Source organism: Mugil cephalus, chromosome 8 (assembly GCF_022458985.1).
Source record: "Mugil cephalus isolate CIBA_MC_2020 chromosome 8, CIBA_Mcephalus_1.1, whole genome shotgun sequence".
Lineage (NCBI taxonomy): Eukaryota > Metazoa > Chordata > Actinopteri > Mugiliformes > Mugilidae > Mugil > Mugil cephalus.
The window spans coordinates 12,618,981-12,636,762 of record NC_061777.1 but is presented as its reverse complement, the minus strand read 5'-3'; the positions used below and the strand labels follow the sequence as shown (position 1 = coordinate 12,636,762).

The 17,782-nt window shown below is 40.8% G+C and overlaps 1 protein-coding gene across 1 annotated transcript in view; it reads left to right on the top strand.

The window, feature by feature from the left end:
* stpg2 (sperm-tail PG-rich repeat containing 2) overlaps positions 1-17,782 on the top strand; it is a 49,036-nt gene that overhangs the window by 25,963 nt on the left and 5,291 nt on the right. The window contains exons 11-12 of the mRNA XM_047592418.1: positions 12,708-12,867; positions 14,523-14,638. Of these exons, the coding sequence (XP_047448374.1) occupies positions 12,708-12,867; positions 14,523-14,638 (276 nt within the window). The remainder of the gene's footprint in view (positions 1-12,707; positions 12,868-14,522; positions 14,639-17,782) is intronic.

Sequence of the window (17,782 nt, the reverse complement as noted above, 5' to 3'; positions counted from 1 at the left end):
CAATATTAGAGCGTGGTTTTTATTACATGTGCCGCTGACAGTGATTGGAAGCAGGATTCATAACATATGAAGTCCAAAATAATAATGAAAACAAATAGAAAAAGAAGCCATTTTGCAACAGGAGACATTTCCATCCTTCACGTAGCAACCCTGGCTTTTGCTTGTTAAGGTAACACAGTGACTGCCCCTATCTTTCTAATGCATTATAATGTTGCAGTTGTTACTGACAGATAATAAGGCCCATGTGCTGGGATTACTGTAATTTACCAGGGTAAACAGTTAACTGTGATGGCTGAATTGGGCGCCGGTGGTGTGCCTGTGCCTGGAGTAAGTGAGCTAGAAAGAGACTTTTAAAAAATATCACTTTATTGTTAGCTATTGTGTATGAAAAAATCATTTCTGTGTTTTCACATTTAATATAAAACCCATATTCAGTATTGCATTTCTGGATAAGTGACACAGTCAGACATCATCGACTGGGGCTGACACAGTCAAGGAAAATCGAATTAACGTCGACGACAACTGCAAAGACAACATATTGCTCTAAGGAAAAAAAAATGCCACACATAATGGGCTTGAGAGAAACAGAGCATTAAAGGAGAAATGAAACTGGATGGAAGAAACAGTGGGAGGGAAGGAAGGAAAGTCAAAGAGAACGAGAAAGAGAGCCTGTGTTTATAATGTGTAATTATCTATCCTATTAGCTCTGGTTGAGATAATTAGAGTGTTTGCTAAACACACATTTATCGTAACTGAAGAGCGGCATCAACCTCCAGCCCTGTACAATGAACTGAGTGGCAAAAATACAACAGGTGGAATTAAAGTACGAATGAATATTAACAGAGAAATGGAGGAATCAGGAGCAAAGAGATGATGAGAAATAGAAATTAATGGCAAAGAGAGAGAGTAACACTGTAGAAGGGGGGGGGGGGCATAAATGGGGAAAAGAAGTAAGTCATTAGAGGAAGATGATTGATAAATAAATATATAAATAAAAACCATGTGAGTCCGACGAAGAACGGGACAGCGGCATAGAAGGTAATGCCACGGGCAATGGGCATGTGGTGGAGCAAAAATATGCAACGGGCCAGTGTTTGTCACTTATTGACTTTTTTGTCTCTGTGTTTCATTGCATTTTTATGATATATCCACCGACGGCTAATGGCATGTCATGGTGCAGCCTCTGTTTATTGGAGACAAGGGAGTCGGGTGATGAAGGAAACGACCAAAAACAGGGAAATGGACTTATAGATTTGATATGGATTTTGCTGTCAGCTGTCAGGGTAATGATGATGATGTGAGTCCCCGTGAGAATTCAAGCGTGGTCGCACACACACTGGCGCTCACGCCGAGAAAGTGACTCACTCAGAATGCGCTCTGAAACACATGAATGCAGATATATTAATTCATTAAGCCCCAGAATGTATATGGAGTCTGGGATCCCCTATGAATCATGCAGATATATTGTAGAAGTTGCACTAGGAGATACACACACACTCAACAGAGTGGCTGAATGAGAAGGAGTGTTTCAACCTGGAGGTGCTGAACATCTCTTAACAATTCATAAATGTGATGGATAGCAGAGAAAGGTCTTAAAAGTGGGTAGTGGGACGGCCACGTTGGACTCAGCGGGTGTATTGACTAGTTCTTCTGATGAGAAATTAACTTTTTCTTTCTCTCTTTTTTGATTTCCCCCACACCCGACTCGCTCTCTTTCATCCGCCTGCAGCTGTAAACAAAATATAAAGGGAAATGACGAGCAACGCCATAGATTTTTGTGAGTCAGTCAGTTTGCCGATGCGTAGCTGGGGCCGTGTGCCTTTCCTGTCAGCTGATTACCCCACCTACCCGCCCTATCTGCTTCTGCTTCTGCGCTTTTCTCCACACGTGAAGTCTCACTGAATGATTAATTTAACTCGAATATTGAGAGGAATATTGAGCACAATCGGCACATGGAAAAGCTGCTCTGTATCCATTAACCGGGCATGTTTTTATAGGAACATATGGGGCTGCAGTGGTGTGGGAGGAGGGCTGATTTGATCAATGAGTCTGAATGCTTAAAGGAAGCCACAAAACTAAAGAGCTGTTTATGATACGTGGAACGATTTTACTGCTGAGTTATCATGGAAACAACTGCTTTATCCTGCAAAAACTGTGCCAATGTGTTCAAACAAGAATATGTACTTGTACGTACCACTGGTGTTTTTGAGCAGAGCAGCGGTGTCCTCAGAATGTCCGGCCGACATGTTCTCGAACAGTTTTAATGTCTTAACATGGCCCAAGGATGCGTGTTGTGTCATTCACACTTGATAGCTGCTGCGCTTTGCTGTCTTTATTCACCACATCAGCCAAAGTACCGACTGACGAGACTTGAAGCCCGACCAACTTCCCCGCTCACAAATTGTTTGTGACAGAACGTTGGTCTGGTGCCACTCCGCTGGGAACTAATGATGCTCAGCCCAATCAAATCAATCACGCCATTTGAGCAGGCCTTATGCGATGATAGATAGATAGTCGCTGAATGAGCTTCTCTGCCTGACTATATGTGTGTGCTGCAGTGACAGCGATGTCTTGGATGTCACACCCATGACCTGAGCACTGGAGAGCTGAATCTGTTTACAATTAAATGGCTCTGATTGGTTGTAGGACTATCCAATTGCGTGCGTGACAGTTATTATTATTATTTTTTTTTTAAGCAACTGAAAAACACCAGATAATGGATGCATAATAATGTTACCAGACTTTCATTCTGATTAGAATTTACTCTAGCAGTGCCAGGCTGCTGTAGGCTAACTAGCAACAGTTGACAAAAGTCTCAGCTTGTGCTGACTCACTGATGCAAAATGCAAAATCTTTTCTAATTCTGGATTTCTATGACCTTCCTGTGCAATTTTTATCTTCTATTGTAAACTTGGGTTCGACCATTTGCAGGATTAGGTGAGAAACCCCTGTGCCCCCTAGGTGCATTCTCTGATGGGACAGTGACACGGTCAACGTTGTCAAAAGCCTGCCCAGGAGTGTCCTGCTCCTTCAAACCTTGTGAAAATGATCAAAATGATTTTAATAAAGATTTTAATGTATAGTTTTTAAGATTAGCACTGATGCCTCCCAGCGAGAAGGTCCGGGTTCGGATCCAGCTCAGGCCTTTCTGGGTGGAGTTTGCATGTTCTCCCTGTGCCTGCGTGGGTTTTCTCCGGGTACTCCTGTTTCCTCCCACGTCCAAAAGGTGCCACATGCTTGTTAGGCTACTTGGTGACCCTAAATTGACCCTAGGTGTGAGTGCTATGTGTCTCAGTGTTAGCCCTGCGATAGACTGTTGACCTGCCCAGGGTGTACCCCGCCTCTCGCCCGATGACGGCTGGGATAGGCTCCAGCAACCCCCGCAACCCTAGTGAGGATGAGCGGTGTGGAAGATGAGATGAGATGAGATGAGATGAGCATTCAAATAATTGAAGTACGTTGTTGTGCGTATATTGCCCCACGGGTCTCTGGAATGAATGGATTTACTCTTTACAATCAGAGTGTCTTAAGTAAAAGCTCCAGGTTCAGCGGTTTAGCCTGATCTGCCGTATTTCTCTTGTAGCTGCATAATTTAGAAACTATTTTTGGCCTCTGTTGTGGCTCTCATTTCATCCTTTACCTTTTAATTCAACTGATGTTACATCGCAGTCCACTCAAAGATGTGGAAGCCCTCAACTGGTGAGATATAGATGGCTGAAATTTAAACTACTTACTAGATCTAAGTGAAGTCTGACGCTCCGATCATGGTAATAACAGAGATAGAAGGACAAGACTTAAAGTTCTGCTGGTATTAGATAGCACAGTTTTCTTAGCCTATCCTGATAATAGAGTATGTTATTATGAAATACTAGTATAGCCTTAGAGTGAAGGAAAAAAAAAAACAGCTTCTAATTCATGATCTGACTATTAATCTTTTACAAGATTTTTAATTTGCCGCTTGCTTAATGGTCTGATGCTCAATTGAGACCTCACCTGTTCTCTAATTAAGGTGTGGTAAGCTTAATTTCCCTTGGGTCGAATGGATTCAGTTATTCATAGCTAATGAAAGGATAGTGTTTAATAGGTCTAGAACATTGTCTTGATGTATTAAGACTGCAGAAGGAGTGGTAAAGTAGAAGAGAAGGTGGAAACCATGGAGACAGTAAGAGGGAAGCGTCAGAGGTATCAGGATAAATGTGGAAAATGAGGCTGCACGCATGAGAAACCGGAAAGACAGAGAACAGAGTGCAAAATAAGTAAGTCTCAAAATGGGTGTTAGGGCACAGATGGAGAAGTTGTCTGTGTAGCACTTTCAGGTTTTATGATGTGTGGATGCTCTCTAAGTTATTGCTTGAAGGAAAAGATCACATACGCTCGGTGAAATCCGTTTCCTCTTGCACCTTCTCTTCTCCCCTCTTGCTGTGAAGTCCTGGTTATTGTTACCTCCCTGCTGTCTTTGCTGTCATAAAACAAGTCGACTGAAAAACAACCCCTCCTCCGAAAACAGCCTGCAAAAGACACTCTACCGGTGTAGGTGGATAAACGCTACATGATTTCTCGCAAGTTCACAAAACTTTACAGCAAACCTTTGTAAAAGAGGCAACCTCCAGGCATGAAGTCATAACGATGCAGAGGTGCCGCTGTTCGAACGGCCACTTTAAGCTCTCTCCATAGACACTTGTGTTAAATTGCCCAACTTAAAGACGCAGAAATAAACATGTTTATTTATATGCTTTTTTGAATTAAGTTAATATTAGGAAATTAGGTGCCAAACTGTACTAACTCATCCCCAGCCGGTTTCTCATATTAATGTTGCCAAGATCAAGATGAAAGTTTAGTGTTCAAAAGATTGTTTTTTATTTGAACAACCACCAAACTGCCATTTCTTTTCCAGTGAGGAATGTTCTTTCCACAAAAGTCCACATAGCAAACTGAATTTATTGCATCGCTGAAGTGATTTCTTTCTTCTTTCTTTTCTTTTCTTTTTTTTTTAAACTTTCTGTGCTTTCTGTGTGGAAAAGTAGACCTCCTCAAGCGGAAAAGACAACATCTCCCTTCATGTATTTCTGGCCTGTTCTCTCTCTCTTTTATATCCGTAACGCAGCAGAATCAAATTAAGAAGTATAGTCTGATTTTATGAGCATGATGTAAAATACCACAATATTGATAGATGAAGCCCCTCAGGTGCACTTTTCACTGTCTAGCTTCAGAACGACGCTCTGTCTGTCAAATTCAATTTGTATCGACCTGCTTTTGAAGGAATCATGCGAGGGATTGTATTTATTTATCTGAGAATAATGGAATCGTCAGCAGATGCCTGCAGACCTATGACACCGGCCAGAATAGAGATCGGCGTTTAAACAAATTAAAAACTTATTTTCCACTTGTAAATCGGATTAGGGGAAGTGAGATGTGACCAGGCCTGGTTCTTTAATTTGATCCTGTCTCTGTCCATTATGAGGACTGTGTTTTACCTGCGCTGCCAGTTTCCTCAACTTCTCTCCTTTTTTTTTTTTTTTGCTTTTAATCTTAACCCATCATCTCCTGGCTTGTTCGTCTCATGTCCTTTTGTCTTCCCTCTCATTATCTCGTGCTGCATCTCCTCTTTTTTCTATCCGCCATTTAATTGGTCTCTTTCTGTTTCTCCCTCTCTCATTCTTTGCCCCCCCCCCCCACCATGTTGTTGAAGTGGGCACATGTGGCAAGCAGCTGTGTCCAGCGTGTGCGTGCCTACATGTATATTTTCTCTGACCAAAGTGTGGGCACCAGCTGTGGCCAGCAGCTGTGTGTACAGTGCGTTTGTGTGTGCGTGCAGCCGTATGCAGATGTGGGCATGTGGCAATTTTTACGCGGCAGCTGTGTGTTTTGAGTGTGTTTGGCTATTGGCAGCTGTTTAGTAGCAGATAGTTAACCAGGCAGGTGGCCAGGGGGACGATGGAGAGAGCTAAGCCCAGGAAGGTATAAGGTTTAAGGCCTGGGACGGGTGTTTACTCAGCCAGGCCCTCTGGACCACGGCCCGGTGTATAGTCGAGCAGAGTGGCCCCAGCTGTGGGTGTCAGTGTTTATACAAGTATCTAAACCTACCACACTCCACATACAGCTTACCGATTACTACATGAATCACTCAGAGGAAGACAGTTAAGTCATGCTTTCAAAGTGGTCTTGGCTTCGGTTTATCTAAACTGAAATCCAACCCTTCCACGCTGTTGTTCCTCAAAGTCTGATTTGCTACGTTCATGTAAATGTGGCAGGAGATGCTGTTAAGTGAGAGAACTGAGGCTGTTAGAGCAGACAGATGGGCGCTTATGAGACAGAGAAAGAGAGCATGCAAATAAGCACATCTGCTGGAACACAATTGACATGGCAGGCATGAAGATAAGGAAAGATGTGAAGTTGATGCACTTTTTTTTTTTAACAGGATAAGCGTAATGAATTAAAAAGAATGAGAGAAAATAGCTGTGCCGTAAGAAGCAAAGAGTGATGGACTGAGAAAAAAGAAAGAGGAGGAAAGGGATAAAATAAGACATGCAAGACTACGAAACACGACAGAAACTGCACTTGTTAGCAAATTGTTAGACTAACTGCAGCTGATAAAGTGCAAATATGCAGCGAAAGGGGCCATATGTTTTCCTTCTGTCGTTCCATCTATGTTGAAGACCTGTCTTAAACCTCATTATGGTCTTATGACACCAGCCATACCTCTGCTACTAAAATCAGACGCATGGTTATCAGGCTCTGGGATGAGACGGCAGCTGTGCTTTTGACACAATGACGTGGATAGTCTCTATTCTGGGAGTAAAACAAGCAATCAAATGTGGCATTCACTCATCTGAATATTATCACTGTATTTTGTTACATAAGACATAATAAAACACATACTATTTTGAGCAGCAGTACAGTGTAGTAGAAGTGTGCTGTGATTGGTGTACTCGAATGGCTGCAGGGCAGGGAGGGACATAAAATGTCGAGAAGTTTCATTGGACAGAAAATGTGTGTGACCCCTAGTGCAGGATGAGTCATTAATCCTGTTTTCCAGAAAATGTCAAGCTCTCAAATACCCACAAAATATGTTATTTGTCATTTTCTAGACATACATATGGGAGAAATATACAGCAAGGTATATAGACCCCTTCATGGCCCATGTCACCATGTTAGCTGGAGGCAGAACAGAGGGAAGCTAGAGGCTAACACTGTCACTTTCAACCATGAAAATGTTGTCTTACTGTATGTTTGGCTCCCAAAACCAAAACATCTAGTTTTATCACATACCAAGTACTGCCAACTACTGTTGTAGACAACTTTGGTTTGGCTTTGGCGACTAGGGTTGGAGTATGACAATCAACAAAGCACACACTTCATATCAGATAAGATTAATATGTAATGCATCATCAGTTTCAGCCTGGAAATTGTGACTAAAATTACATTAGTTAATCATTACACATTAATGTTAATGCTAACCGCGGGCTAACACAACGTTAGTTGTATGTTTCAGGGGTGTCCGTTGCATTTACTACGTTGCCCTCCACAGTGGTTCAGCTTACTTCTTGTAATATCTTTGTTGGAGAGGCTTCACTTGATAAAGACAGACCAGACTTCGTCCCCTCTGTGTCCTCCTTTGGTCAAATCGTTCATCCAGTGAGTGAGAGTGTAGGAGTTGGTGAATGTGGTCCAATCAGTCAGAGTCAACCTTTTAAAATAACACTCACGGTTTCAGAGAGTGAGTGTATTAGTATATTCTCTAAAATATGGGTTTTCCTCGTCCATTCTTGCCAAAACAGTACGTTGAAATATGCTAACCGCTGTTTACAAGCTATAGTGTTTGAGATGTTTTGCCTCCAGTTAAGCCGCGCCCCTCAAAAAATGTCACATTGTTTAAAAAAAAATAAAAAATCCTACCATACTTTATATAAACAAAAGTCTGTTTAGCTTCAGCACTCCAGCGTTTTCCTGTGTTCGTGACATTTCTTTGACTAATCTCGATACGTTAAACAAGCTGAATGTACACAGGTTAGGTAATACCTAAAGTTATGTATTGTAAAAAAGAGACCTCGTGTCGAAGCTGTGTGCGTGCTGTGACTGTACATTTTGTATGGTGTTCATTATTTAGTATTTGTCCAGACCTTTTAAAATGCTGGGCCTCTTGTCTGTCAGTAAGAGTCATTGCAATCAGGAACAGATGAACCCCAAGTGTCACTAGTTTCAAGAGCCTAAGAACCGAAGTCACCATTTCTACTTGTTAGACTCTAAGTTGGGATCTTGTGACAGAGTTGTTGTCTGCACTTTATGCAGACTGAGGGTAAAGTGCAGATACAGGCCATAAAACAGACACTAACCGTGCAATTTTAGCACATTTTCACAGCAGAAATACAAAGTTGGACTTTGTAGTCTGTAGTGCACTTTTATTGTTAGTTTCCAAAAAGATTCATAATAAAGCCTCATACTAGTGTCAACCTCTCAGTACTTTAGCGTCAATAAGCCAAAGCCAAATATTCTCTACCGACCTTATTTTTAACCCGGGAAGATGAAAATGTCACGAATCAGAGCTTACCCTGACAGAGCCCTGACGTTTTCTTTTTTTAATGAATGTGTGAATATGTCATCGGTGCTTGTGTACATACTGGAGATGTGCCACACACACAGACACACACAAACAGACACACATACGTTAGCACGTATAACCAGTCAAAATATATATTATATCTAGTATGAAGATCTGAAATATGGAAATGCGGAGTCTGAAAATAGCGTTCTGCTCTGCGAGGAAGAATGAAAGGTTTTAAGAGTAATGAGGTGATGAAGAATGGGCTGTGGTGGCACAACACACACACGCGGCACACACACGTCTTGTGTGTTGTGCCTGGCCATTAGTCAAAGCTGTCACTATTCATACTGCCGAATCATTAGTATTGCCGCTGTCAAGTGTATTTGAGTCATTAGTGTGTGAGAACATGCTGCAGAAGAAAGGCTGTGCTGTAAGAAGATATTAAGAAACACCTCACTTTGTGTTTGCATTTTGTTTCAGTTAAAGTCTTTTGAGGATGGCCACATGACCATGGATGAGCTTTACATTCAGTGGAATACTCAAATTATTTTTTTTGATTGTGCAAGAATAAATAGAAAGGGAAAAAAATGTATTTCAAATATTAGGACCAAGCAGAATATTTGATAATCGCAATTTTAGAGAAAGAACATTTTGTGCAGTTGGAAAAAAAAAATCCATTTGCAAAGTGATCAGATGTGTCATGACAACGGGTCTGAGTCTGTGTATTTCAAATGCTCACACTTGCGGCGCAGACAATCCGCGGGACTGTGCGACTGCATTGTTTAGGAGAGATTTACTTTTTAAAAACTAGCAACAGTGAGCTGACACGACACACGGATTACTGGTTTCATCCATTCTAGAGTAGCTGCTCACCCGTGTCAAATCCAGTCTGTAGTAACTGGGTGCATTCAGTCAGATGTTTTTGTAAACCCTCAAAAGAAGAACGTCATTATGTCTTTTACATGTGCCTTGTCTTGTCATCAGCTCGTGTCAGCTCATCCGCCGAGCATCCTTGCGGCGTCAAATTCAAGACATATGCCATCCATAGACGCATTTCTGCTGCAATGCATCCCATTATACTGTACACTTTTACATAATTTAGTATTTACCCATTAGTTTATTTAATACTTTCTTTATGTTTTAGTAAGTCTTCTCTACATTGCTTGACTACATTGTCTAGATTAACTAGGACCAACGTGAATTTAAACCGTCTTGCATGCATCAAAAATGTAAGTTAAGTTATCACCTTCTCTCGATTCCTTTTGCTTCACTTTTATTGGAAGATACTGTCAGACAATCTGTCCTGGTGCTACCATCTGTCCTGGTGCTACCATCACATCAATATTTAATTTCAGTTTTTCTGTGTCGCTGGCTGACTGCTCGCCACCGATGTGTATGTGGCTTCCATAGTGTATGTGAACGCACTCGGAGATATTTTTCGGACAGTCAAGGGCAGTGTGACAGAATCGTTAAGAAAAGGTGTGTTCGCGTGGGCGTCTCTGTGTGTATGTTTGTAGGCAAGTATTGAGCTGTCTAAATGTCGAGGGTGTGTAATTAAAGTCAACCAGAGTGCTGTCAATAGTTGATGACTACTACTGGGAACAGTGGTTCCATATTCGGGTGTAATTACGGACCGTGGGACTCCACAGATGTGTGCCTACAGGTGTGTGTTGTATTAAATCCACCATGAGACACACACCCAACCAAATCACAGGAGACAGCGATGCAAATTTTCCTCACTCATCATTCAATTTCATTTTTCTCCTCAGCAATTCCACTGTGGCATTCAGCACCACACAGGATCAGTTTGTTTTTGTGCGCGCCCGCAAATTGACTTTCTCTGCGGACGTGTGCGTGAGGGTGAATCGTCGTGCACATGTTGTGCTGGCTTCCTTTTCCTCCTACTGTGCCTATAATGAAAAGCTAAATGGCTTGGGTTTGCAATGATTAAAGATGGACGGCTACCTAGGAGGAGAGGGGGAAAACAGCGGTCGGGAAATGACAGTTTGAGGTAAATGACAGGTCTGCTATGTTTAGGATAAATGGATCGTGCAGCTATATTCAGCCTTCGACATCAATTATTCAAAGACCCACCGACAAGACAAATCTCCAGTAACTGAGATTCCTCTGCAGCGGTGGTAGTGAAAGTTTCTAACAAGGTGACACCATTCGCCCGTTTCCTGTTCCTGGGATCCATTACATGTTCATATCAGCGAGGGTCCCTCGATGAACGAGGTCTTAATTATTAGCAATTCATTAAGGAGTGAGCATGTAATGACCTTATATAGAAGCTATTTATCTGAGATGACTTAGGATACGGTGCAAATGTCACACGTGTTTCTGTCACTGTTCTTCCCTTTCAGGAGACCTACAAGCCATCATTAACACATTAACACAGGCATGATGACACAGTGCCACAGGAAGCGTGTGAGTGTCCCGGATAGCTCAATGCGTCGTTTCTCATACCTAAGTGTGTATGTGTTATACCATGAACATGTCAGTCGTGTGACATCACTTTGTTTTTTTTTTAGTTTTTTTTTTAGGGGCACTGCCACTGTGACCCTGCCATTTGGTTCTTTTAGCTCTTTCCAATTTATATGATGTGATGTGTGCCTCTGTTTAGTCTCTTGGTTTTGGTGTCACTCTGGCTTTTCATGTCCTCCCAAAACCAGCTCAGCCTTTCAGGTTTTTGATCAAAACTATCCTTGATACAGAATCCATTGTTTTCATGAATATTAATGACTTTGAACTAATCGTTTTTCATCTAGCTCCATGAGCAGGTCAGACTTCCAAACATCTACTACTGTTTTGTAAAGAAAAAGAATCACTGTTAGCTTTTAATACAATTTTAATTTGTGCAGCACTTGATCAATTACTTGCTAAACTGTTTACAATCCACTAGTTTTGAGCCTGGCCAGACTCAGTTCCTGTCAGTGTATCTGAGTCTGGTCACACCTTGTTTATTATGGAGCATTTTTTCATCTGATGCAAAGAAAAAAAAATACCTCTGTACAGAACTGGATAGTCCTACAGAGTGTAGTTTGTACACTCGTTAAGGAGGGTACTTTAAGTTTTATTACACTGAAATAGAGGATCCGTTAATATCAACCACACTAAAAAGTAAAATTAGTGAATTTGTGTCATGTGCTGTCTGAAGGAAGAAATTAATCTTTCCCAAACTTATTAAAGATTTGGGGAAAAGACTTTGAGTGCGGAGATAGATGAAAATAACTGGCTAAATATTTGTGACAGAATAAACTTTCCATTTATGACTAATAAGATTAAGGAAATCCACAAATTCCACCTCACCCCAATAAAAATGCATAAAATCTCCAAATTATTCACCACTTTGCCCGAGGTGTAAAACCAAACAGGGAACATTTATGCATTTATTTTTGTATTGTGAATCATTAAAACTTTTTTGGACTTCAGTCCATGTTTTTACCAAATCAGTTTTAGAACTAGAGATTGATATAAATTCATGTTTTCATTTACTCCATGACATGCCTGGTTTCCGTTTAGACAATGGAAAAACGCAGATTTCTAGTAATTATTTCATATTATGCAAAAAAAAATCATGGAAAGATGAATTGCCTCCTTTGTTGAAGTTGTTTGTAGACCACCTTGCAAAACCTTACAGAGACTCGCGTATAAGAAATATGCTGGGGAAAAGTTTTTTGTCTAGTTGTGGTGGTCTTTACTTTCCCGTCTTAACGAACTAAGATGATGATTGTGATTTTGGTTTAGAGTTTAAGCTGTTTGTGGTTAAAAGTTTATTATTTGCTGAGTGATTGATTGAAAGAAATGGATTGTCCTACAGCCTACCAGAGCACTTCTGTTGGAAAATATTTCAACTCACCTGCACTCAAGTGACATTTTGACTATGTTGCCGTTACTCCTCTGCCTATCTCTGCATAAAGCCCACCGAAGCAATTTGATAAGCCCGGCAGATCTTTATCAGATATAATTAGGTCTCAATGGAGCGATTCCAGGTTAGTTAGTTCCAGCTGTACCGTGTCTTTAGAGCTATTAAGCACACCTAATGTGAGTGTTTAGCTCACATAGAGTGTGGGAATAGGTATAATCCCCAAGAGCCACCAGCCACCGTGGTTGCAGACTGGTCATGTGGCCATGTGAACTAAAGCTCTCCTCTCCTCTCTTGCAGGACTCCCCTCCACCCAACAGATACAATGTGAGGCAGACGTTTGAGAGGGTTCAATCTTACTTACAACCTCTAACTGAGGGAGCCAAGAAGAGACAGAGCTGCTTTTTATCTGCTGCACCGCGAGATAATTTCTTCCTGCGACGAGATCTCAGCGTGCCAGGTGTCTCACACACACACACACACACGAACACTGAACAACACCACATAACGGATTGGTCAGTCCGTGCATCTGTCCGCCATATCTTTCTTTTGGTATTGACCGTTTGGAAACCGTACAACTCCCCCATTTTCACCACTGCGCAGTCCAATTAGCTCCATCTCTGTGGGCCTCTAACCTAATATTTACCTCAGTTACATTCCCATTGAAAAATGTTGTTTCAGAATTGATAGATTCATGACTTACTTGGATAATTTATGACTAGCCCCATTTCACCGTGGGACTCAACCCATGAGGCACCCCAAACCGTTTAACCAGAATCCAATTTGCATATAAATAGATTTGGACTGTTTGCAGAAGTGTTTCTTCTTTGTACACACACACACTCGCACACACACACACACACAAAAACACATTCAGTCTTTTTGGTTCATTATTGAATTTGCATTTATGAATAGGCCTACAATATATGGAACATTAGAGGACATTATATTCCTCATCATGCTGGGTCCCCAGCAATCACATTTCTGATAATGGTAAGAGCATTAAACTGTTCACTACTTTTGCTACACACACACACACACCGCACACACTGTCTCATAACGGCGTGTGACATTACCTATTGCTCAAGGTGTTTTTAATACGCCTTATTTTTGATTGTGTTTGTGCGCCGCTTTAAAAAGTCACCTTCTGTTTCTGTAGTCGTAAGTGGACTGCATTTAGCTGCTGGGTCGGAGACGGACCTCCTGCTGTCTTACTGTAAAACCTTGTTGGACCAGCGATGAATTATTATTCCTATTTTACTTATCACAACTCATAGCTCAACAAATATGATCCATAGCCCAGAAATCCATTAAACCATTTCAAAAACTGATCATAAAAGTTGCTTCCTTAATTCCTAAAAAGAAGTTACAGATGAGGTTACAAACCGTGTAATGGATAAGAACATTGGCTTAACTTCTTCAGTTTGGGATTTTCTTTTGATTGAGTCTGTATGTCCCTTCATTACAAAAAACAAAAACAAAAAAATATTTTTTACCTTAGTAAATATTATGTGTGTGTGTGGTTATATGTATGTATTATATGTATGTAGTCATGTATGCCATGACTGAATGATACACTATTCTGGTAACCTGAGCTTTACTCATAGTACAAAGAGTTAAAGTTGTACTGTATATATGAACCATCCCGTTGCCACCCTACCTGCTTTTATTGTCCAGTATTTATATATATATATATATATATATATATATACATATACTAAAGAGCTAAATGAGATTCAAATAGGGTCATTTTTCATAGAGGGAAAACATTATATTTTAACCCCTGGCACAACATCCTTACTTTAATGTCATGGCTAATTCAAATAAACTGTATTTCTACATTATCTGCCACGGCAACTTTGCTGTAGATGCTCAGCAGTGTTCAGGGTAGCATATGCACCGTTACAGGGGCCACTAAAGCTCAAAACCTGTGGTGTACTTGTATACACTGAACGTCACAGTGGGCAGTCCAATAATGTACAAAGGATGCCTGGAGCAATAGCTTGTTTGCATAATTTTGTGTTGTTTGTGAGACTCCTGGCTCTTTTAGAAGTGTAATTATGTATTTGAAGCTAAAGTTGTGTGTATGTGTGTGTGTTTGTTTGTGTGACTCAGGCCCTGGTCAGTACAACCCTAGTGTGAAATCCGTCACAAAGATGGCTCTGATCTCCTCCAGAGATGACCGATTCAAAGTCTCCAAAAACACCGACCCTGGACCTGGCACTTATCAGGTAATGATGCGGTTACATTTGCACTTCACGCTCGTACAGTCACACTTACTCACGCCAATGTTTGCTCCAACAGTCAATACCAGCAAGTGGACTAACATATGTGTGCTTACAGCATGCGTATCCTTGGGTTTTAATGTGTCTCTATAAAGCTAAGAAGCAGACTGCGCTAAGATATATGTGGACACAGACCTTGCTCTGTGTGTTTGTGTGTCTGGTGTGTCAACAAGACGCATTACAGTGTATGTCTGACATAGCTTATGTTGTAATCTTCTGAGAATCCATCATATTTCTCCCTGTGACCTTGAGCCGTGCAGAAGAAATTGATTGCTTTGTAAAAAAAAAAATAAAAGGAGCCAAACTTCAATATGCTACTGTGGTTTTGACCAATCTCCACAAAAGCAGCACAAGGTTGAATGATGTGGTTTCCTTCCCAAGGCAGCTTTTCACTTTGTGTTCACTTTGTGGGAGATTTTCTTCTTCACTGACCCCCTCTGGTCAAATTAAACTGCGTGGAGTGCTTGCATTTCTATTAAATGTAATGTTGTTTAATGCGGCCACCATAGACTACTGACAGAGACAAATGCACTTTGTGACTTAAGCATATAATAGCTGTAATGAGACCTAACCAGAGCCTAATCGGTCTTTGCTTTACTTTAGTGTGTTTTAATAGGAATTACAACTTTGTGTCAGCTGCTGATGAATCTGTGCGTGAGAGGATTAAAAGAGAAAACGTTGCTTCCAGTCTCCTCTGACATTGGTTGGTCGAACATCAAAGACAAAAACCACAGAGTTTGATTCGCAGCTCACTACGCAGTTCATCATCATGTTCATGTCCATGGGTGTAATGTTATCACAGAGCTGCCTCCCAGTCTGCCTGCAGAATCCTCCCTCAACTTTGTACTGCCTCTCTCACCGCGGCTCACTGTCTCTCTTCCCTCCACTTTGCCTGTTTCCTTTACTGTGTCCCTATTCGCTCATTCCCTCTGATATCTGTTTGTTTTTTAGCCATGTGGTTTGGCTGTCACAATCAATTTGGTTCAATTATTCAGCGTGTGGTGTTGTCCCGGATTGTCCTCTGAGCCATTTGCTGCTCGTCCTACCCGTGAAGATGATTCTAAACATATTTAATTGTTATGATGGGATTTGTGACCTTTAAAATAGTGGAATTAATAATTTGATATAATTTATGTCGACTCAGAGGACAGTAATGAGGATGAGGGAACCGAACCAGCCTCAGTAAACACACTGACGCGGAAATTTAGTTGAATCAACACGAAATGATAGCACGTGTGAAAAACAGTGCGGCAGTGATGTCTGAGATAGTTTATAATGGCCACAATGCACAAGGGCTTGAATATGACTGGAGGCAACCCATCAGGTCAAGGCCAAACAGTTAATGAATGAACCAGCTAATGCTATCAGGAAAAGCAAGAAGACTTAAAGTTGAACCTCCAGAGTTTACACTTCTAGTAAAACTATGGAACAAGTTTTTCATGAGTGGGTTTTGATCTGTGCTAATAATGTAGCAATGTATAAATACTAAGTATATAAGTATATATAAGTATCTTTGAACAAGAAGTAGTAGTTTTTGAAAAAAATAATTTCATTTTATATTGACACTGGGATTATTTTATTATTTATATTATAATAAAGTCACCCAGTGTGTGAGAAAATGTGAAACTGTTCATTTTAATACCTGAACATGGCTGAGCAGGGACAGAACAATGAAGTCCCAACGTCCTCAAACGAGTTCTTGCTAATAAGCGATGTTTTAGCTCGTTGCTATTGATAAAATTTGTTAAATTTGCACGTCATATCAAACTAGAAACATTAATGACAATAAATAAATGAGTTTCAACCGTAAAATTCAGTGATGTTTTCTACCTTGTCCACTTCTGTCCTGTAGAACAAATCTGCTATCATGTTTTTACATCGACTAGTGTATTGACCCTTTGCAACCACTAGATGGCAGACTAAAGTGTCCACTAATGAGGACAATGGGTTTAAATGAACCAGAATAAACTGTGATAAAACCTAAAATTTAATGTCCCCATATGAGGACGTGGGGTCTCAGGAGATTAAAACTAGAAATACAATCTTCTTTGCCCGTGTTTAAGACTACATGTCTGGTGAGTTATATTTCATTTAAAACTTAATATAAAATAATAACAAACAGTAATACCTTGTGTTAGCTTATCAGAAAACTCCTCAAGGCCCTGTCAGTACTGCCAGATTCATTCTGTGTACTCAGGTCAGGTGTCAGTACAGAGTCAGAGCTCGCTGCAAGTTCAGCTCCCCGTTACGTAGTCTAATCTACCAGATTTGTGAGGGTCATTAAAATTCACGAGAAACTTAAGTCAGCACATCCCAGAGTTGGAGCATGTAGGCGGAAAGCAGTGCACACGTTTTCTCTTATATACACTGTATTGTCATGAATATTTTGTTTGTAGTGCAGGAAATACAAAAAACTGAAACAAATCCATATTCATTGTGTCAATATTTTGGCTTTTAAAACAGCTTTAGTTTCCAAGGTGTTTTGCTGTTGCGTTGTTCCAGTCATCATGAGAACTTAACCACAGCTCTTTTGTCGATTTAGGCTGTCAGCTGGAGAACCCTGTGTTTTTCTTCTCTCTGAAGATGGTTTTTTGACACGTTGTCGTATGCCAAAGGGTCATTATTGTGCTTTAGAATGAATCTGGCTGTAATCAGGCACCTTTCTGCTGCCAGTGTGTGATGGATAAGAACTTAAACATTATAACCGTCTAAACATTTTACGCATTTGTACATTTATATTCCTGTATAGACGTGTGCTTGTTGAGGTGTTTCTCTTCCTGCTGTACCTGCCCCTTTCTGCCTCTTAGCCTGTCTCTCTGCTCTTTGTTTCTTTTATAAAGGAAACTGTAGCTGTGGGAATATTTCCACTGACAGTAGCTAGTAAAACTGTTCAAGTATCTCCTCTCCTCTCCTCTCCTCTCCTCTCCTCTCCTCTCCTCTCCTCTCCTCTCCTCTCTTTTCTACTAAGGTCGGAAGTTAAAGAAAAAATCTGTTCAAACGTTCAACTTAAATCCTGCTGTGTTTTTTTGCTGCCACTTTAGTCATCGCAGAGAGCACTAATGCTGACCAGTCGGCAGATAATTGGCTCAA